Source organism: Mustelus asterias, chromosome 3 (assembly GCF_964213995.1).
Source record: "Mustelus asterias chromosome 3, sMusAst1.hap1.1, whole genome shotgun sequence".
NCBI lineage: Eukaryota > Metazoa > Chordata > Chondrichthyes > Carcharhiniformes > Triakidae > Mustelus > Mustelus asterias.
In genome coordinates this window covers 78,496,962-78,520,217 of record NC_135803.1, presented here as the reverse complement: position 1 = coordinate 78,520,217, position 23,256 = coordinate 78,496,962, and the positions used below count along the sequence as shown (strand labels likewise).

The following is a 23,256-nucleotide window of genomic DNA, read 5'->3' as shown; positions in this document are numbered from 1 at the left end:
ATGAGTTTCCATATGGGAATCTCCAGACTTTTCTTTATAACAATCTGAAGTCCCTATCTGCTTCAAGAAGACGACCATCATCCCGGTACCTAAGAAAAGCCAAGCAGCGTGCCTTAATGACTATCGTCTGGTAGCTCTGACATCCATCATTATGAAGTCCTTCGAAAGGTTAGTCATGGCATGAATCAATTCCAGCCTCCCGGACTACCTGGATCTACTACAGTTTGCCTACCGCCGCAACAGGTCCACAGCTGATGCCATCTCCCTGGCCCTGCACTCAACTCTGGAACATCTAGATAACAAAGACACCAATGTCAGACTTCTATTTATTGACTACAGCTCAGCCTTCAACACCATTATTCCTGTGAAACTCATCTCTAAACTCTGTGGCCAGGGTCTCAGCTCCTCCCTCTGCGATCCTGAACTTCCTAACCCACAGACCACAATCAGTAAAGATAGGGAACAACACCTCCTCCACAATCATCCTTAACACCGGTGCCCTACAAGGCTGTGTTCTCAGCCCCTTACTGTACTCCTTATACACCTATGACTATGTGGCCAAATTCCCCTCCAACTCGATTTTCAAGTTTGCTGATGAGACCACTGTAGTGGGTCAGATCTCAAACAATGACAAGAATACAGGAATGAGATAGAGAATCTGGTGAACTGGTGCAGCAACAATAATTTCTCCCTCAATGTCAACAAAACGAAGGGGATTGTCATCGACTTCAGGAAGCGTAGAGAAGAACATACCCCTGTCTATATCAATGGGGACAAAGTGGAAAGGGTCGAGAGCTTCAGGTTTTTAGGTGTCCAGATCACCAACAACCTGTCCTGGTCCCCCCATGCCGACACTATAGTTAGGAAAGCCCACCAACGCCTCTACTTTCTCAGAAGACTAAGGAAATTTGGCATGTCAGCTACAACTCTCACCAACTTGTACAGATGCACGATAGAAAGCATTCTTTCTGGCTCTATCACAGCTTGGTATGGCTTCAGCTCTGCCCAAGACCGCAAGAAACTACAAAAGGTCGTGAATGTAGCCCAATCCATCACGCAAACCAGCCTCCCATCCATTGACTCTGTCTACACTTCCCACTGCCTCGGAAAAGCAGCCAGTATAATTAAAGATCCCATGCACCCCGGACATACTCTCTTCCATCTTCTTCCATCGGGAAAAAGATACAAAAGTCTGAGGTCATGTACCAACTGATTCAAGGACAGCTTCTTCCCTGCTGCCGTCAGACTTTTGAATGCACCTACCTTACATTAAGTTGAACTTTCTCTACACCCTAGCTGTAACGCTACATTCTGCACGCTCTCATTTGCTTCTCTATGAACAGTATGCTCTGTCTGTATAGCGCGCAAGAAACAGTACTTTTCATTGTATGCTAATACATGTGACAATAATAAATCAAATCAAATCAAATCAAGGGAGCCAAATTTGCTGATGATATAAAGAAAGATGGATGAAAAGATAGTCTTATGAGGAAAGGTTGGGAGGCTAGTCATGAAAGCATTCAAATAGGCAGGTCTGAACTTAACAAAGACAGAAATGAGGGTTTCAGCAGCAGATCAGCTGAGGCCGGCATGGAATAATAATTATTCAGATACCCCAGAAACTCTGAACAACTAGGTTGTACAAGTACTCCTATATTCCCACATTCTTTATAATGCTCTCTGTACTGTATGGCTGAGTTCATTTATCCAATGGGAAGGATTTTGCAGGCTGATACTCAGCCGGTTTGACCGTGTTATGAACACATCTTCTTTTGCCCTCAAGTCCTGGAGTGGGCCTCAAACCCAGAGCTTCTGACTCAGAGGCTACCCACTATGCCACAAGACTTGCTTGAGTTCCTTTATACCAAAGGATTTCTTTGATCTGTCGGATTAATTTATACTCCCAGATGGTAATGACCATACTTTCCTCTGGCTCTTCAGTTAAGTACAAAAATAGATAAGAGCAAGACCAGTAGAAATCTTAACTGACAAAATATACCTATTTCAACAGCAATTTATGCTGTGCTGAATGGGGGAATGATTAACTAAAACAGAAAAGAAACTCCTTCGCAGATCCAGCATTAGGCAACGGAATAAGGGGTTAAGAGTTTTATTCTTCAAAAATTCCTTCCAACTCTTTAGAACTTCATTCATCCTGAAAGCAGTAAGTGTATTAGTTTTATTCCAATGAACATATAACTGGTTTTATTTCTGTAGGTGCAGGAACAGAGAAACAACAAAGGCAAAACTTGTAACTTGTATTTATATTGTAGGGTGGGATGGGGCTGACTAAGATGTTCTTTCGGAGATTCGGTGCAGACACAATGGGCCATATGGCCTCCTTCTGCGCTGTAGGGGTTCTATGGAGTTCTGTGGATTCTCATTGTTAATGTAGGAAAACGTCCCAAGGTGTTTCGCAGGAGCATTATCAAACAAAAACAGATGCCAAGCTTGAGAGTAAGTTGGGAGGATACGTGACCAAAATTTTCATAAGAATTAGGGATAGGAGTAGGCCATTTGGCCCATTGAGCTGCTTATCCATTTGATAAGCACATAGCTAATACCTGAGCTCCACTGTCCTGTCTGCCCCCCATAACCCTTGATTGTCTTGTCAATCAAAAATTTGAATAATTTCAATGATCCAGCCTCTGCTGCTCGCTTTGAAAGAGGAAATTCTTTCTCATCTCTGTCTTAAATGGGAGATGCCTTATTTTCAAACTGCGCTCCCTAGTTTTATATTCCCACGAGGGGAAACATCCTCTCAGTATCTATGCTACTAATCCCCCCAGAATCATAAGTGTTTCAATTAGATCACCTCTCATTCTTATAAACTCCAATGAGTATAGGCCCAACCTACTCAACTTCTCCTCATAAGACAACCTCTTCATCCAGGAATCAGCCTATGGAACCTTCTCTGAACTGCTTCCAATGAAAGTAAGGAGACCAAAACTATACACCGTACTCCAGGTCTGGTCTCAGCAATGCCCTGTAGTCGTAGCAAGATCTTCCTACTTTCATATTCCATCCCCCTTGCAATGAAGGCCAACATCCCATTTGCCTTCCTAATTACTTGCTCTACATGAACGTTAATGGTTTGTCATTCATGTACAAGGACAAACAGATCCTGGCATTTAAATAATAGTCTGCTTTTCTATTCTCCCTGCCAAAGTGGACAACCTGAAATTTCCACACACTATACACCATCTGCCAAATTTATGCCCACTCACTTTTCCTATCTATATCCTTTTGCAGACTTTCCACATCACAACTTGCTTTCCTATCTATCTTTGTATCATCAGCAAGTTTGGCTCCAATATAGGAAATCTCTTCATCCAAATCACTGATGTAGATCATAAATAGTTGAGGTACCAGCACTGATTCCTGCAGCACTTCACAAATTAGCACTTCGCCAATCTGAAAATGACAGATTTATCTCAACCCTTGTTTCCTATTATTTAGCCAATCCTCGATCCATGCTAATAAATCACCCCCAAAACCATGAACCCCTATCATCTGCAGTTATCTTTTATTCCAAATGCTATTTAGAAATCCTAATACAGTATATCTACTGGTTCTCCTTTACCCACCCTTCTTCTGGTTCTGCTTTACCCACCCTCCTTGTTATAGCCTCAAAGAAATCTAATAAATTTGTCAAATATGATTTCCTTTTCACAAAACCATGTTTGACTCTGCCTGATGATATTATGATTTTCTAAGTGTCTTGCTGCTACCTCCTTAATAATGGACTCGAACATTTTACCGATGACAGATGTTAGACTAACTGGCCGTTATTTTCCTGTTATTTGCCTCCATCCTCATTTGAATATTGGTGTTATATCTGTGGTTTTCCAATCTGCTTGGATCTTTCTAAAGAATTTTGGAAGATTACAATCATTGCATCTACTATCTCTACAATTACTTCTCTTAAGACCCTCCAATGCAGGCCATCAGATCCAAAGAACTTTAGTCTCTTTAGTTTTCTAGTACTTTCCCATAGTGATCCTGATTGATTTACACTCCTCTCTCCCTTTTGCTCACTGATTTTCGAGTATTCTTGGGAGGCTTTTTGTGTAACCTACTGTGAAGACAGATACAAAATACTTGTTCAAAATCTCTGCCACTTCCTTGTTTCCCATTATTAACTCCCAAGTCTCACCCTCTAAGGGACCAACACTCACTGTCACTATTCTTTTCCTTATTAACACTTGTAGAAGTTTTTATATTTCTTGCTAGTTTTCTCTCCTACTCCAATTTTTCTCTCTTTTTTTAGTTATCCTTTGCTGGTTTCTAAAATATTCCCAATCATTTGGCCTACCACCATTCTTCACAACATTGTACATTGTTCTTTTAATTTGATACCATCTTTAACTTCAAAGAGCCAAATAAGTAGATTTTAAGGAGGATCTTAAAGGAGGAGAGAGATAAAGAGGCGGAGGTGCGTTGGGAGGGAATCCCAGTGGTTAGGGATAAAATGAATGAAGGCACAACTGCCAGGATTGATGTAAAGGGAGAAAAACCCTTAGAAAAATGTAAGTCCTTAGAAGCTTGAAGAAGATTATGGAAATCGGGAGGGATGAGGCCATGGAAGGATTTGAACATCAAAGGATGAGAATTTTAAAGTTCAATGATTAAAAAAACACTTGTCCTTCATGTATAGACAGGTATCATTACAGATCCTGAATCCTTAGCCAGCATTGGTACACAGGAGAAACAGTTATTCAGAATGAGAACACTGCTTGATTTTTCCTTCTCTAATTCCTGGGGCATTGAAGTATTCTTTAAGTCCTTAACACTGCTCTAACAGCACCAATCAGTGATCAAACTGAGATCTTTCTGAGCTGGAAGCTTGATAACCTTACAAGTACTCACTGCATTCTTCTCAAATCCTCTGCCTGAAGAGAGGTGCATGTGGAGTTAAGATTTCCACCATGGGTGGGGCCTGGAGGCAGAGCCAGAATTGACCCGAAATGGAACAAGGATCAAACTCAGTGCTGTTACCATCAGTCTGAACCATACCAGCCGTCCAGCCAACTGAGCCAACCAGTCCCTCAAGGAGCCTGAAATGCTGTGGCAACATACACTTTTTCATGCATGTTCTTGCCTGGAACTATGGATAGCAAAGGTAGAAGCTCTAATTTTGTTCCATCCCATAGCTGAGCAGGAATCTCTCCCACTCTTACCGTCCGCCACTGGCATGTGTTGGAAGGATTTATATGTTGATACTAAATATGATTGGCCGCATTATTTCTTGGCCATCAAGTCCTGGAGTGGAACTTGAACCGGGAGTTTATGACTCAGGGACAGGGACACTCCCCACTACACCACAATACCTCATTAACATTAGCCAATATTTATTCGGGTGAAAATCCTTATTCATTATGTTGAGGGGCCAATATTACTATAACTATTGAAAGCAATTGAAAAGATTGTCTCTTACCCATCCGCCTCGCCTCCTAAGCCACGTCACCAGGGTTTTCCGGACAAATTCTCCTAAGCAATCGACAATTGTGTGTACCATGGCATGCTGACCCTGTTTCACACAGTCAATGGCTAGTCCTCCAGCTACAGCATATAGGGCCACCACCTTCCCCCAGGTTATACCTACACAACAAAAATACAGGAGCACTCAACATATAGGACCATAAAGATACAGGACAATTCAATAGACAGAACCACAATGTTTTTCTGATAATTGATATCCACACATTATTTCCCTTCATCCGTGAATCCTAGAATTGTATAGAACAGGTGGCCTTTCAGCTCATCATGTTGGTGTTGGCTTGCTAAAAGATTTTTTCACTATTTTCGAGTCCTCTTCTCATAGCCTTTTAAATTAAACATGAAAGGTTCGCTGCTCAGCCAACATATAAAGCATTGGTTTTGAACCCTTTCTGCGCGTTTGCAAACTGCTAGGAATTGGCACTTTCCTGGGGACCCCCACAGACACTGACACACTCCAGAGAATCCCCCGCAGATATTGATACACTCCAGGAATCCCCTGTAGATAGTGATACGCTCCAAGGAATCCCCTGCAGATAATGACAAGCTCCAGGGAATCTCTTGCAGATATTGACAAACTCTAGGGAATCTCTTGCAGATATTGACACACTCCAGGGAATCCCCTGTTGATAATGACACACTCCAGGGAATCCTCGCAGAATCCCTATGTCTGCGTGAGTTTCCTCTGGGTGTGTTGAGTTTCCTCCCACAGTCCAAAGATGTGCGGGTTACGTGGAATGGCCATGCTAAATTGTCCCTTTGTGTCAGGGGGAACAGCTAGAGTAAGCGCATGGGGTTATGGGGATAGGACCCAGGTGGGATTGTGGTCGGTGCAGACTCGATGGCCGAATGGCCTCCTTCTGCACTGTAGGATTCTATGATTCTACGATATTGACACACTCCAGGGAATCCTATGCAGATCATAACACATTCTGGGAAATCCCCCACAGACCATGATACACTCCAGGGAATCCCATGCAGATCATGACACACTCCATGGAATCCCCCGCAGATCATGACACACTCCAGGAAATCACCCGCAGACATTGACACACTCTAGAAAAAATAGCTACAACAATAATTTAACAACGATAATGGCAATAGTGGCTTTAAAATGGCTATTCGGGCTGAATAACATGCTGGGAATTTTGGTCACTTATAGATTAAAACCAGATGCAGGTTGGAAAGAAGCTCTGGTCTGGGAGCTGTGATCTGAAGCTTCCTGTGTTGATCAGATCAGGGAAGTTGTTTGCATAAACAGACAGCATGACTCCGATTTATATGGCTATTATGTATGGAGTATGCAGTTTGAACTAAGCATAATGGTTTCGTTCAAAAGTAATTTCACTGGATGTTCAAGCCATGTGATTGGTTTCTGGTAACACAATTGGCTGGATGACAGAGTATCTTCTGGAAGCAAGTGGAGAATTGTGGATAAAAGACATGTGAGTTCTTCGTTTGGCAGTGATAACTCGAAGAGACCAACCATCGCAAGAAGAAGCTTGCACCTTGAAGGATACTTCAGAGAGGAGAAAATAGAGTCTACATCCAGAATATTTCTTGGCCAAGGTTTTCCTAAACTCAGTAGTATCTATTTTCAGTTAAATAGTTAAAGTGATGTTCAGTTAAAGTCTATGCGCAGTTGAGGGTAAGATCCTGGCATGGATAGAGGATTGGCTGACTGGCAGAAGGCAGAGAGTTGGGATAAAGGGGTCTTTTTCAGGATGGCAGCTGGTGATTAGTGGTGTGCCTCAGGGGTCAGTGCTGGAACCACAACTTTTCACAATATACATTAACGATTTGGAGGAAGGAACTGAAGGCACTGTGGCTAAGTTTACAGATGATACAAAGATATGTAGAGGGACAGGTAGTATTGAGGGGGGGCTGCAGAAGGACTTGGACAGCTTAGGAGAGTGGGCAAAGAAGTGACAGATGGAATACAATGCGGAAAAGTGTAAGGTTATGTACTTTGGAAGGAGGAATGGAGCCATAGACTATTTTCCAAATGGGAAAATGCTTAGGAAATCAGAAACACAAAGGGACTTGGGAGTCATTGTTCAAGATTCTCTTAAAGTTAACGTGCAGGTTCAGTTGGTAGTTAGGAAGACAAATGCAATGTTAGCATTCATGCCGAAAGGGCTAGAATAGAAGAGCAGGGATGTACTTCTGAGGCTGTATAAGGCTCTGGTCAGACCCCATTTGAAGTATTGAGAGCAGTTATGGGCTCTATATCTAAGGAAGGATGTGCTGGCCTTGGAAAGGGTCCAGAGGAGGTTCACAAGAATGATCCCTGGAATGAAGAGCTTGTCGTATGAGGAACAGTTGAGGACTCTGAGTCTGTACTCGTTAGAGTTAGAAGGATGAGGGAGGATCTTATTGAAGCTTACAGGATACTGCGAGGCCTGGATAGAGTGGACGTGGAGAGGATATTTCCACTAGTAGGAAAAACTAGAACCAGACGGCACAGCCTCAGGCTAAAGGGACAGTCCTTTAAAACAGAGATGAGGAGGAATTTCTTCAGAGAGTGATGAATTTGTGGAACTCTTTGCTGCAGAAGGCTGGGGAGGCCAGGTCATTGAGTGTTTTTAAGACAGAGATGGATAGGTTCTTGATTAATAACGGGATCAGGGGTTATGGGGAAAAGGCAGGAGAAAGGAGATGAGAAAAATATCAGTCATGATTGATTGGCGGAGCAGACTCGATGGGCCGAGTGGCCTAATTCTGCTCCTACGTCTTATGGTCTTATGGAGAGTTGATATTCAGCTAGAGTTAAAAGTTCAGTAAAGAGTTAATGAGTTGCAACTGTTTATGCTTGAGTTGGTACTAGAGGTGTTAAATAAATAAATAATTGAATTAGTGTCCTTGTTTGTCTCATTAAACTGGAATGCTTGGAAGGTGTTTAAAGCTGTAAAACAACAGACAACTATATATTTTTTGAAGTGTAGTCACTGTTGTAGGAAACACAATAGCTAATTAACACAACAAAATCCCACAACAATGACCAGATAATCTGTTTTTTTGTGATTTCGATTAAGGGATAAATATTTACAAGACACCAGAGATAACTCACCTGCTCTTCAAAATATCACAATATAACATACTGCCATGGGATCATTTACACCCACCCATGCAGGTAGATGGACCCTCAGTTTAATATATGGGGGTGGCATGGTGGCACAGTGTTTAGCACTGCTGCCTCAGAGCTCCAGGGACCCGAGTTCAATTCTGGCCTTGGGTGACTGCGTGGAGTTTGCATGTTCTCCTCGTGTCTGTGTGGGTTTCTTCTGGGTGCTCCAGTTTCCTTCCACAATCCAAAGATGAGCAGGTTAGGTGGATTGGCCATGCTAAATCCACAAGGTTGCGGGGATAGGGTCGGGGTAGTGGGCCTGGGTAAGATGCTCTTTCAGAAAGTCGGTGCAGACTCAATGGGCCGAATATTGTAATACTGTAGGGATTCTATGGTTTTATCTCATTTGAAAGATGGCACCTATGACAGCGCATTGCTCTCTCAGTACTGCACTGGAGTGTAAGCCTTGATTTCCATGCTTAAACCCCAGAGTGGAACATGTATCTGAGTCGTAAGGTTCCAAGTATGCTACCAGCTGAACCATGGGAGGTAGTATAGGCGAGTTGCCTCACATCCTTAAAAAGTACTTGGATGAGCATGTCATAACATTCAAGGCTATGGGCTAAGTGCGAAGGATTAGGTGGGATGTCAGGTGTTTCTCGCGTGTCAGTGCAGACTCGATGGGCGGAAGGGCCTCTTCTGCACTGCATGATTCTATCATTCTAACTGTTCACAAAGGATGTGGTTCCACAGGACTCTGGGCTTGTACTAGCTGCAGTCAAACCACAAAGAAAAATAAACTGCCAAAATTTTAATATTAGCTTTCAAAACTACATTTATTGCAAACTAAAGAATGATGCAGTGGCAGCAGAGGAACTAAGTGAAAGTCATGAACTCGTATATCTAAGTCAGCTTTCCCCATATCATCTGTTGGTCCAAGGAGAACAACACCAGCTCACAGGGTGTTACAGTGTGTGTTACAGTATATTACAATGTGGTGTTACAATACTGTTACAATGTGGGCATTACAGTCCGTTACAATGTGGGGTTACAGTGTGTTACATTGTGTCACAGTGCAATACAATATGTTATAATGCGTTACAATGTGGGATTATAGTGTTTTGTAGTGCATTACAAGGTGGGGTTATCGTGTACTGCAATGTGTTACAATGTGAGGTGATAGAGTTTTGTAGTGTATTAGTGTGTTACAGAGTGTTACAAAATCACAGAATCAAAGGATAGTTACGATACATGAGGTCATTTGGCCTATTGTGTCTTGCAGCTCTGTACAATGGCAACTGATTTAGTCCCATTCTACCATTCCCACGTAGCCCTGAAAATCTTTTCTCTTCAGACATTATCCAATTTCCTTTTGAATTTGCCTCTACACACTTGCAGGCAGAAACAGATGTGGAGGAAATGTTTCATTCCTCCATTGCAGTAAAATTATAGATGCGAGGGTGCTGTGGATTGCCAAATATAGTTGGATGTATTCCTGGAAATTTCATCACATGACCTCCCACCCCCACACTCCTGCCATTGGTTGCCCAGCCTGTCCATCGTCATGGTGCACACCAATAGATATCAGCAATCTCTTTGTTATCTGATTGGATGATTCTTGACTATCAGTCAAACAGCCTTTTGCCACATCTCCAATATTTTTATATCTAATCAGTGAAAGTGTTCAATATTTAACAATAAAAGTGTACACAATTTCTTTTAATGTCACTGTGATTCTCCTCTTGCATTGGCTCACAACAATGTTCTAGGAATTAATCTCCGATTGCTGGAGACTCGAGGTCAGTCCTGAAGGGTTGGCAATCATAACAACATGGCACCAATATGTCGAGTGAGTTCCACTGAGAGCATTCAACATGATGGCAATGGGCCATTTATGTTCTCAACTTCAACCTCCCAACTGCTTTCTATTGTTTGTTTGATGAGTGAAAACACGGCCTGGATTTCTGCCACGAAGGAGAGGCTTTCTGTCATGGCAAAAATCCTGGAAATGGCAGCAAATTCTAAGTCTCAGCCCTGAACCTGAAGTTTGCCATCCTCAAGGGGGTGGGACTGGAATCGAGCCGGGCTGCTGCGTGAACTGAGGAGACAGCTGGACATTTCAATCACCAGCTTCCTCCAATGTTTTCTGCACCCATCTGCCTCCACATCTTGCAGCCTCCAAACTCATTCTGGGGTCACCTTGCCAGGCTCCTACTGCAGCCCACCGCCCCCCCCCCAACTCAAAGCTCCCCAATGACCAAAGACCCACCCGTGAGCGGATATTTTTAATGGCTATGTTTGGCAAGCCAGGAAGTCACCTGACTCTGTGTACCCAACCCAAGGATGAAAATCTGGGCCACAGATTCACATAAACCTGCTGAATCAAATTCTACCAATGCGTCCTTTCACTGTTACCCCTTGGGTTTTGGCCTGTTTCAAGCAGGTTCACACTGATTTTGATATTATCAGCGAGTTTTTCATTGGTGTCACATTCCTCCCAGAAGGTTGACTGCCATAGATCTCTACCTCTGTCTGTGCTGTGCTGCCCTTACACATTCCGCTTACTTCAACTGTATCCAGTCCATTATATCCATCATCTATTTTCCCCATTGGCATCCCTCTCCCACATTTTCCATTGAACTTCCTTTCTAACACAAGCCCTATTTCATTTCTAGTTTTTGACTGAATCTTGATTTCTGTCCAAAGTCTGAATCCTTCATGTTAGAGCAAGAATATATGATGGGGAAGTCCAGCACATCTGTGCAAAAGAAGAGGCTGAAACACTTGCAACGATCTTCAGCCAGAAGTGCCGAGTGGATGATCCATTTCGACTTCCTCTGGAAGTTCGCAGATGTCAGTTTTCAGCCAGTTCGATTTACTCCACATGATATCAAGAAATAGCTGAAGGCTATGGATACTGAAAATATTCCGGCAATAGTCATGAAGACCTGTACTCCAGAACTTGCCCTAGCCAAGCCATTCCAGTACAGTTATAACATTGGCATCTACCCAGTAATGTGGAAAATTGCCTAGGTATGTCCTGTACACAAAAAGTAGGAAAAATCTATTCCAACCAATTACTGCCTCATCAGTCTACTCTAGATCATTAGTAAAGTAATGGAAAGGTTCATCAACAGTGCTATCAAGAGGCACTTACTCAGCAATAGCCTGCTCACTGATACTTGGTTTGGGTTCCACCAGGGCTACTTGGCTCTGACCTCAATATAGCCTTGATCCAAAAACAGACAAAAGAACAGAATTCAAGAGAGTTGCAAGTGACGTTAAGACAGCATTTGATCAAGGGTAGCATCAAGGAGTCTTAGCAAAACTGAAGTCAGTGGGAATCAGGGAAAACTCTCCGCTGGCTGGAATCATACCTGGCACAAAGTAAGATGGTTGTGGTTGTTGGAGGTCAATCATCTCAGCTCCAGGAAAGGGTAGTGTCGTAGGCTCAACAATCTTCAGCTGCTTAATCAATGACCTTCCTTCCATCGTACTGTTGGAGGTGGGGACGTTTACTGATGACTGCACAATGTTCAGCAACATTCACAACTCCTCAGATACTGAAGCAGTCCATGTCTAACTGCAGAAGGACGTGGATAATATCCAGGCCTGGATTGATGTGTGGCAAGTAACATTCGTACCTCAGAAGTGCTGAGCAATGATCATCTCCAACAAGAGAGAATTCAACCATCTCCCCTGACATTCAATGGCATTACTATGACTGAATCCCTCACAATCAACATCCTGCGGGTTACCATTGATCAGAAACAGAACTGGACCAACCATATAAATACTACGACTACCAGAGCAGTTCAAAGGCTTGGAATCCTGTGATGAGTAACTCATCTCCTGACTATCAAAATGTCACGGCACAAATCAGAAGTGTGATGGAATACTCTTCACCTGCTTGGATGAGTGCAGTTCCAAAATTACTCAAGAAGCTGACACTTCCAGGACAAAGCAGTCCGCTTGATCGGCACCTCATCTGCCAACCGTAACATTCATTCCTTCCAACACCGATGCACAATGGCAGTAGCACAGACCATCTAAACAATGCACTGCAGCCTCTCAACAAGGCTTTTTTGATAGCATTTTCCAAACCCACAACCACTACCACCTTGAAGGACAGGCGCAGCAGATGCAGCAGATGAATATCACCACCTGCAAGTTCCCCTCCAAGTCACACACCATCCTCACTTGGAAATATATTGCCGTTCCTTCATTGTTATTGGGTCAAGGTCCTGGAACTCCCTTCCAACCAGCACAGTGGATGTATCTACACCACATGGACTGCAGCGGTTCTGAGAAGGAGGCTCATTACCAGCTTCTCAAGGGGCAATTAGGGAGAGGCAACAAATACTGGCCTTGCCATGAGCTAGCCAAGGTACAAACGTTAGTGAAATGTAGGCAACATAAAGCAACTCTTTTATTGAGCAATATTTGCCATTGTTACACACTCCATTGGCTGAAATCCAACTCTCAATGATGAACAATTTATAAAGTCTTAAACTTTATTAATTGGATGAACAATTACTCTATGGCATGAAAGAATGCAAGAAAAAAAATCCCTAGTTTTCTACCAAATCAATCTAAAATAAACGACAGACTCAAAGTCAATTTCTGTTCAGTTTGTTAGGAACTCCAAACTCATTGAAACATTCATATGTAACCAGAGAATACTGTCATTGCATGCACCATACCATATCAAGTAAGTAAATTTCATTGGCATAGATATTACAACAGAGAAGGAGGCCATTCAGTCTTTTGTACCAGTGCAAGCTCTTCAAAAGATATCCACTTATTCTCATCCCCAGTATATGCCAGTAGCATTTCTTTTTTTTTATTTGTCACAAGTAGGCTTACATTAATACTGCAATGAAGTTACTGTGAAAATCCTCTAGTCGCCACACTCCAGCACATGCTCTAGTACACTGAGAGAGAATTTAGCATGGCCAATGCACCTCCGGCACGTCTTTCGGACTGTGGGAGGAAACCGCAGCACCCAGAGGAAACCCACACAGACATGGGGAGAACGTGCAACTCCACACAGACAGTGACCCAAGGCTGGAATTGAACCTGGGTCCCTGGCGCTGTGAGGCAGCAGTGTGAACCACTGTGCCACTGTGCTGCCTCAACTATCAGTGAAAACACCAGACCCAAACACTGGAGGCAGAGGTGGCCACCGGACATGACCACGCATAGGCTGATCAGATAAAGTTTTAACAAGTATTTAGATGCTGTGGAAATGATTGTGTAACATAGGAGTATGAGGAAGCCAATCAATTGCTCTAGCCTGTTTTGCCACTCAGTTGGATCATGACTGTTCTGTATCTTAACTCCATCTATCTACCTTGGTTCCATACATTTGCCTACTCCCACCAAACAAAAATCTATCAATATCTGTTTTGAAATTTTCAAGTGACTCCCAGCATCAATCAGTTTTTGGGTTAGAAATTTTCAGATTTCCACTAGCTATTGTGTGATGCAGACATGAATAGGCATGTATCTGCAGTGTCTGGACTGGGAGCTATTTGATTTTTACACATGAATGAACTGGCAAGCCTATACCTGAAGCATAGGGTGTAGTGACATGCAATGTTACCTATAGTAATTAAGGAACCACAGATAGACGACAAACATTAAGTGATAAATGCGTTTAAAAATTTCAAATATGCAAATGTTCCTTGCAAGCTGGCATCTTTTCCTTGTGATGTGGAAATCTTTTCCTTGTAGCATAGCTTAAGCTCCAGTTCCTCATCTTAGTTACAACTTTAGATGATGTGCCAAGCAGAAAAGTCACTTCACCACAGGAAAGGGAAGACTGATGGTCCAGTCACATGGGTTTCTCTACAGTTACATCATGCTTCAGTATTAGTTGAGTCTGGGAGCAGATTGCTTCTCTATGCTGTTCTGTAAATTACTGCAGGGAAGAAACAGCAGGAATGCAAATCTGTACAAGAGATAAACCTAAAAAAAACGGAATCACAAGGGAATCCAAATGAACCTTTTTGGATAGTAAGGATTAGCAATGCACATTTTGTACATGGAACAGATGTTACTCAACAGTATAAGTGCAGTGGGGAGCAGCATCCCATTCCCATCTGTCATACACACAGCTGAATTAATATTTCTAAAGCTTACCTGCAGAGAAAAGCTCTGTGGCCACAGCCAGGAATGCATCTGACACGATGCTTTCAGAACTGACTGAGATATTCAACTGTTTTGCAATGTTCCTGTAGACATTCGGTCTGATGTACTCCAACTCGTCACCTAGAGAGAGAATGAAAGAAAATAAAAGAGAAATTCTGCTATTTGGTGTATTGCTTTCTGATGAGGGGAATGATAGGGATATCTCAAATCACAATCGGAAAACTATCTGTTGGTGAAGATTTGTAACACTGTGCCTCGGGTCCATTCAAATTGGAGAGAGGGGCAGTAAGTAACAGAATCTCCTTTTGTGTGAGTGTTACTTTATTGTTCAACATAGAAACGTGGAGGTGTAAAGCATTCTGACTGGTAACTCTGTTGGTTGGCAGTTAGCTCCTCAACATGACATGATGAGTTCAGATCTTAGATCTGTCACTTTGAATCATGCAGCGCAGAAAGAGGCTATTTGGCCCATCATTCTGTGTTGTTAATCTTTGGGATTTTCTACCTCAGAGAGCAGTGGAGGCTTTAGGCAGGTTTTTGATCACAGGGGAGTGTAGGGTTATGGGGGACGGGCAGGAAAGTGGAGTTAAGACAATAATTTTGAATAGCAAAACAGGCTCAAGAGACCAAATTGCCTTCTCTTGCTCCTATCTTTTCATGTTTTTATTTTGAATTGCTTTTGGATACATTCTGAGGCCAATTAGAGCTGAATTGCTCTTATGTAAATTCTGAGAAGCAAAAGAAATTTGCCAGAACATAGTACATAGAACATAGAACAGTACAGCACAGAACAGGCCCTTTGGCCCACGATGTTGTGCCGAGCTTTATCTGAAACCAAGATCAAGCTACCCCACTCCTTATCATCCTGGTGTGCTCCATGTGCCTATCCAATAACCGCTTAAATGTTCCTAAAGTGTCTGACTCCACTATCACTGCAGGCAGTCCATTCCACACCCCAACCACTCTCTGAGTAAAGAACCTACCTCTGATATCCTTCCTATATCTCCCACCACAAACCCTATAGCTATGCCCCCTTGTAATAGCTCCATCCACCCGAGGAAATAGTCTTTGAACGTTCACTCTATCTATCCCCTTCATCACTTTATAAACCTCTATTAAGTCTCCCCTCAGCCTCCTCCGCTCCAGAGAGAACAGCCCTAGCTCCCTCAACCTTTCCTCATAAGACCTACCCTCCAAACCAGGCAGCATCCTGGTAAATCTCCTCTGCACTCTTTCCAGCGCTTCCACATCCTTCTTATAGTGAGGTGACCAGAACTGCACACAATATTCCAAATCTGGTCTCACCAAGGTCCTGTACAGTTGCAGCATAACCCCACGGCTCTTAAACTCCAACCCCCTGTTAATAAAAGCTAACACACTATAGGCCTTCTTCACAGCTCTATCCACTTGACTGGCAACCTTTAGAGATCTGTGGATATGGACCCCAAGATCTCTCTGTTCCTCCACAGTCTTCAGAACCCTACCTTTGACCCTGTAATCCACATTTAAATTAGTCCTACCAAAATGAATCACCTCACATTTATCAGGGTTAAACTCCATTTGCCATTTTTCAGCCCAGCTTTGCATCCTATCTATGTCTCTTTGCAGCCTACAACAGCCCTCCACCTCATCCACTACTCCACCAATCTTGCTAGGAAATAACAGGCTTTTCTTTCTCTGCATTTTAGAAGCAAGTGTGAAAAGACCACTCGGTCCATCAAATTTAATGCAGAAACTATCAAAGCATCAGTTGCAGGATGCCAAAAGCTCTGACCAGGAATTGCATATTGTAATGTCAGGGCTCTTCATACCAACTCCATGGCCTTAGAGAAATGGTTTGTAGTCTGGTTTTTATTTTTTAGTTTATTTATTAGTGTCATAAGTAGGCTTACGTTAGCACTGCAATGAAGTTACCGTGAAAATCCCCTAGTCGCCAGACTTCGGCATCTGTTCGGGTACACTGAGGGAGAATTTAGCGTGGCCAATGCACCCTAACCAGCACGTCTTTCGGACGGTGGGAGGAAACCGGAGCACCCATAGGAAACCCATGCAGACACGGGGAGAATGTGCAGACTCCACACAGACAGCGACCCAAGCCTGGAATCGAACCCGTGTCCCTGGCGCTGTGAGGCAGCAGTGCTAACCACTATGCCACCATGCCACCCCAATTAATTAATCCATTAATGTTTAGGTATTATCTGACTGCAGAATCATCATTGTGCACATCAAGTGTTGCTATCCAGGAAGCAGCCAAAATGCCTTCATTGTACAGCAGCTAATGCTGTCTATGTCATGTTAAACAGATGGAACACTGCTGTAGAAACTAGACTATCTATTGCAAAATTGGATGCTGTGCTCACTGAGAAAGCACAGGAGTGCCTCAGCTTGGATGCCTTGACAACTTGCTACTGGTTGCCAACCTTTTATATGTCACAGGAGACCTTTATACTATAAAGAATTTTGAGGCATATCTCTTATTTTCTTCAACCAACTGCCCTCTAACAAAAGCCTTTTTATCTCTAAAACCTCCTAATCAAGCCACCATTTAATACAATTTTCATTAGTTTAAGAATTTTCCAATGAAAACCTTGTCACCAGTTGCATGTCAAATACTTTGGACACAATCTTACCAGCCGTTCACACCACGCTCCCGCTGCAGTGAGGTCGGAGAATTTGGCGGCTCGCCAAATCTTCATTCACTGCAGCAGGATGGGAAAATCCCATCGGCGTGAACAGTGGTAAGATTTCAGCCAATATCTTTTAATGAAAATGAATACGAGTTAAAAATGTTTCCCGTTAAAGATTTCAATTGCTTTCAGTTTTTTTAAGTCTGTATTTCTCAATGTGAAAGTTCATAAATAAAGGAAACAGCATTTTCCCAACAATGTTAGAGTGATACCTGAGCCTGCCACTGTGAGCAGAGTCTTTTGATCCTGGGATGTCAGGACAACTTGCAGGTCTTGCACCACTGACAGGCGCTCCCTCCCCCTTTGTTTTTATTACATAACCAAGTTTTGAGATTGTCAACTCGCACAGGAGAGTGTGGGGAAATGTAAGCGTATTGTTGCAGCGCAATCTGAAATAAATGGATATTCCTGTCCCTCAAGCAACCAAAATGTGTCGAGAGGCATCTCTGCAAACTTCAGTTTCAATGTACAATCCATCCTGAGCTCAGTGAATTCCTCTTGTCCTTTTAATGACATGTCTTTGATGATTCAAAAAGAAAGTGAACAAAGTGGATCATGTACCCAGTTGCGTCTTCCACACTCATGGAGGGGAAGCAGCATCCAAACTTCGGTGGTAGTGTTTTAAGTTGTGTGGAGATGAGGTTGAGTATGGTTTTGCCAGCAGGATTTGCTGATGTCAAATTGAACACCTCAATCGATCCACTTGCCAGTTTTCTTTCCTGCCAAGGGGCCAGTTTTGATCTGAAACCTTGAAGTTTATCTGTGATGGTTGGAATGTTCTCATTTTCCCTCTGCATTTTAACATTCAGCTCATTCAGATGGCCGAATATATCGGAAAGGTGTGTCTCATCGAGAATCATCACATATAAAATCTTTGTGCGGCAATTCATGCAGAGCCGTAAACTCTTTCAATGCATTATTAAGTTCATAAACATGAGAGAGGAGCTTTCTCTGAGACACCCTTCGCAATGCTGTGCGTGTGCATATACCTTGGTACTTGGCTCCCATCTCTTCACACAACATAATAAACAAGTGCCATTTCAAAGGACGTGACTTCACATAATTCATGATTTTCACTGTTTTGTCAAACACTGCAGTTAATTTAGATGGCATTGTTTTGGCAACAAGGGCTTCATGGTACATTATACAGTGCTAGCTTCTGCATTTCTAATTATCTTTGAAACTCTCCTTTCTGCATCTTCTTAATTGCTATGTCTCTTCCTACTTGGAAGCTTAGCTAGTTCGATTTCCTCCCTTCTCGAAATATTGCGTCTGGCTAATCCCTCTTGTATATTTAAATGCATGGCTAGGCTTACAATTATCTCAGCTTTCTTAGGCCCTGTAGATAAAGCTATGTCGAATGTATTTGTCAATTACATCAATTTTGTTTTTGGCACACTTTTTAAGCTTGCTACAGTTGCATTGTCTACTTCCAGGTAAGATTGAGCTACCTCCAAAGCCATTTTGCAGTCTTCTTATTTTAAATAACACTTGGTTGCACATGGTCCTTACTCTCGTTAGGTTCGAAGTCACAAAACCCCTACACCCAAGGAATTTAAGCTTTTTAGAATCCCAGGCTGAGCCCCCAATTTTCTGTCATGAACCTGGCTAATGTTATCTGCGAGGGAGTCCCAACCTGGGACACCGATTTGTGGTGCTTTATAAAGTGTTCTTTATAGGAATGGTATAAGGAGCCAAGTGCAAGACCCAGTGAGAACAGTAACCAGCTCAGTCATAATATAACACTTATTAAAGACTATTTATTACAATACAGATAAGACACATATACATGAACAGGATCATAATGATCTAAGACAGTTAAGTAAGAACTACTAAATATACCAACACAGTTTAAATAAAAATTACCAATTTGATCCAAAATATATTTGAGATCCGATTCTTTCAGGACTTCCCTTTTCCAATTCGGTAGATTTATAAGTAAAGGTCTGCTTATAGTTACCGCACTATATACAATTGAATTGTTATTCTGGGGAATGTCTCTTGGGTCAGTGAAGATATGATTTTAACTGCCTCCATGAAGGTTTCTGCACTCTTGCTTCTGGTCTGCTAGCTAGAACTGGCTTACAGGCTGCTAGATAGAATCTACCCCTCAGGCTGCTGGATGGATACAGCCTGTTAAAGTCCAACAGGTTTATTTGGTAGCAAAAGCCACACAAGCTTTCGGAGCTGCAAGCCCCTTCTTCAGGTGAGTGGGAATTCTGTTCACAAACAGTGCATATAAAGACACAAACTCAATCTACATGAATAATGGTTGGAATGCGAATACTTACAACTAATCAAGTCTTTAAGAAACAAAACAGCATGAGTGGAGAGAGCATCAAGACAGGCTAAAAAGATCTTTTTAGCCTGTCTTGATGCTCTCTCCACTCATGCTGTTTTGTTTCTTAAAGACTTGATTAGTTGTAAGTATTCGCATTCCAACCATTATTCATGTAAATTGAGTTTGTGTCTTTATATGCTCTGTTTGTGAACAGAATTCCCACTCACCTGAAGAAGGGGCTTGCAGCTCCGAAAGCTTGTGTGGCTTTTGCTACCAAATAAACCTGTTGGACTTTAACCTGGTGTTGTTAAACTTCTTACTGTGTTTACCCCAGTCCAACGCCTGCATCTCCACATCATGGATACAGCCTCCCAGGCTGCTAGATGGATACTGCCTCCCAGGCTGCTAGATGGAATCCGCCTTCCTGCTTCCATGAAAAGGTTGCCAATCATACTATTCTTTCCCTTTGATATTTCTCTGTGTATTTGCTGTCTGTCCCCTCAGCTTCTGTAGTTCTAAAGAATTAACATATGTATGCCTTCTCTGGGTGGGTGCAATCGCCTATCCAAAGTGTTTCCTATTAGCAGAACAATGTATTCTGGTCTGTTTACACTGCTAATTTCGTTATTGGGATTCACATCCTGTGAAATACCTTTTGAAATCCTGGTGGCTTTTAACCTGCTGGCATGTCAACAGTGACTGATCTGGATGTCAGGATTCTGTTCTTTCACTTTACTCACGAATCCTCTGACTTTTCCCATTTTGGAAGCTGCTCTGTCAGTGCAGATGCCTATGTACTAGTTCCAGTTAAGATTGTTTTTCTCCAGATAAACAGTTGTTACGGGAAAGAGTTCCTCTTGCATGACCGAGCAATTCTTTGCAAAAGAAGAAATTCTCTTTGATAGAATCCCCGTCAAAATACCTGATATTAGCTAAGAACTGGCAGTGTCCACTAATATCTGTGGAATCATAAATCTGCATGGCAAATTTTGCACTCAATTCTAATTTCTCCTGAAACACCTGTTTCAGTAAAGGTGTGGAGATGCCGGCGTTGGACTGGGGTAAACACAGTAAGAAGTGTGCACAGTAAAGGTGTGCAGTTTCTTCTATTTCGCTATAATTCAGCCTCCTGTGTATTATCTGAAACCCACATACACGCCATCATATGTTGATTTTGCTTTATGTTTTCTTCTCTCAGGTGCTTGAAGTGCTGCATATCTTTGCTGGAGTGCGAATGGTGTTTTGTATTGAAATGGCACTTCAACTTACTTAGTACTACTGCAATGTTTGAGAGCTTCTCCCTGCAAATTAGACACTTTGGGAAAGGCCAGCGGCATCACCGGTCCACGAAGGTCCAAAGGCCAAGTAGCTGTTACTGTCCTGTCTGTGTATGAACCTTGCTTTTCTCTCTTGAGGTTCTGTTCTTTTGGTTACATTTGAATCAGAGCGGGATTCTTCACATCTCTTCAAAAACTTATCCACAGGCAAACTGGGTCAAACACATCATACCCCACAATAAATACCCTCAAGCATCAATGTACAAGTTCAATTTCAGCTTGCAATTTCAGCAGGCATAATAACTGAGTGCTTGCAACTGGACAATGGGAAAATCGAGATGACTTCTATCTTGCTACAGCTTTGTGCACATCTTAAAACGAGACCAAAATTATATAAGGATTGAACTGCCAACTAACGTTGGCTGACCAACAATTTCCAATTGGTCAAAGCTCTATTTAAGCTCCTGTTGGAAATAGCAAGGAACTTTATTTTATACAAATCAGGGGAAAACACCCAAATTAAATCCCAATATAATCTTCCTCTCTACCAGTAGTTAGATAGAATTAAACAGAATGTGCTAACCCCCAAAAAGTCCATGGGGATCATTGATTGATCTCCCTATGGGGATCACTGAGTATGAGTTCCCCTGGTAACAGGCAGTGGCCTGCCCAGCTGGAACTCATTATCTGAGCCTTTGGTAAGGCAGGCCCAAGACTGGGCCGCTGAACTGTAGTCCCAGACAGGGACTAGTGTGTTTACACCATGGTCGTAGTTTGCTTTGCATTCTTTAATAAACTATGTTCCTTTCCAGTCGGGCTTCCTGAGTCATTACACAGAACAAAAACAGGCCATTTGGCTCAACTGGTTGATGTAGATGTTTATGCTCCAAATTAGCCAAATCCCATTTTACTTCATCCCCCCTAGCTTACCTCGCTTCCCCATAAATTAGTCTCTATATTATTCACCCTAGAGTCTCCCTTTGGTAGCATTTTCCACATTCTAACTACTCACCTTACTGAACTCATTAGTGACAATCTTAGTTATACCCCCTACATTATTCTCCCCACATACGGAAACATCTCTACATTTACTCTATCAATTTCATTTAATGGTCTTGAAGACCAATATTGGATTACCCCCTCTGCCTTCTCTTTTTGAGAGAATAAAAAGCCTGTTCAATCTTCACTGATAGTTATGATCTTTTGGTTCTGGTATAAATTCCACAAGCTGTCCACAAACCAAAAACAATACATGTTGGCCGACAGCCATTTCCAGGCTATTTAAAGGTTCATTATAGTTACAAGAATGGAAAGTTGGAAGCGACTCTGTCACTGATTTTTTTCTGCAGTTATTTCTGTGTTTTCGCTCCTAAATTAGGGAATGGAATTCACCAACTTTCTAATCCTTGATTTACCTGCTGTTGTGAGTGTGACAACATATTACCCTGTCACTAGAAACAGCTGCTCCCTTTCACTTCCTATGTTTCTGTCCTTCCCTTTTGAGGCACAGGGTTGAGGCATGAAAACATTGACTGTACCAGAACTGATTCCCAGTGACTCAATGACGGTAAACCTATCAGGATATTGCCCTCCAAACCTGCTATGCATTGCAAGCGAGGGTCCTAAGAGCAAAGTACAACAAATTAACGGTGGATTCACTTTATGGAAAATGCATCTTCAGTTATACATTTAACTTCGCCAATGATTCCACCACCACACTCTATATAGAAGTCTATTCAATTTGAGTATTGCTGAAAAAAGACATTTTATCAAAGTTTTTTTATCTTGCACTCATCTGGACAATCACAAGAATACCAATGTCAGGGATCAGGGGAAACAGCAACTTTATACTGGATGAGAAAAGAGTGCTGACTAGTTGGCAAGTGGAGTCTGAATGGTAGAGGTGTTGCCATGGAGAATGCACCAGCTAATGGCGACTGATAGTTAATTGCAAGCATTGTCACCATTAACTGGTGCATTCTCCACGGCAATGCCGCTACCAAAGTTCACTTGCAAACTAATCAGCACTCTCTTCTCATACAGCATAAAGTAATTTCCCCTGACTGTGATTGTCCGGTTGAGTGCAAAATGAGAAACCTTGACATAATGGCTTTTTTCAGCATTATTCAAGTTCTGTACGACCAAATGACTATTTCTATTCAATTTGTTGATCAACATTTCTGTGTAAAAGTAAATTCCTGATAACTATGCTGTTGCTCCTTGTATTAGTTTCCACATTACATGCCTTGATTTAGATTAAAAATTTGTCAAGGTTTCTTTCACAAAAAGGCT

The 23,256-nt window shown here is 42.3% G+C and overlaps 1 protein-coding gene across 1 annotated transcript in view; it reads right to left on the bottom strand.

Moving 5' to 3' along the window:
* Positions 1-23,256, bottom strand: part of boka (BCL2 family apoptosis regulator BOK a) — a 57,998-nt gene that overhangs the window by 10,953 nt on the left and 23,789 nt on the right. The window contains exons 3-4 of the mRNA XM_078209265.1: positions 14,711-14,839; positions 5,438-5,601 (exon numbers count right to left, since the gene is read on the bottom strand). Coding sequence (XP_078065391.1) covers positions 5,438-5,601; positions 14,711-14,839 — 293 coding nt within the window. The remainder of the gene's footprint in view (positions 1-5,437; positions 5,602-14,710; positions 14,840-23,256) is intronic.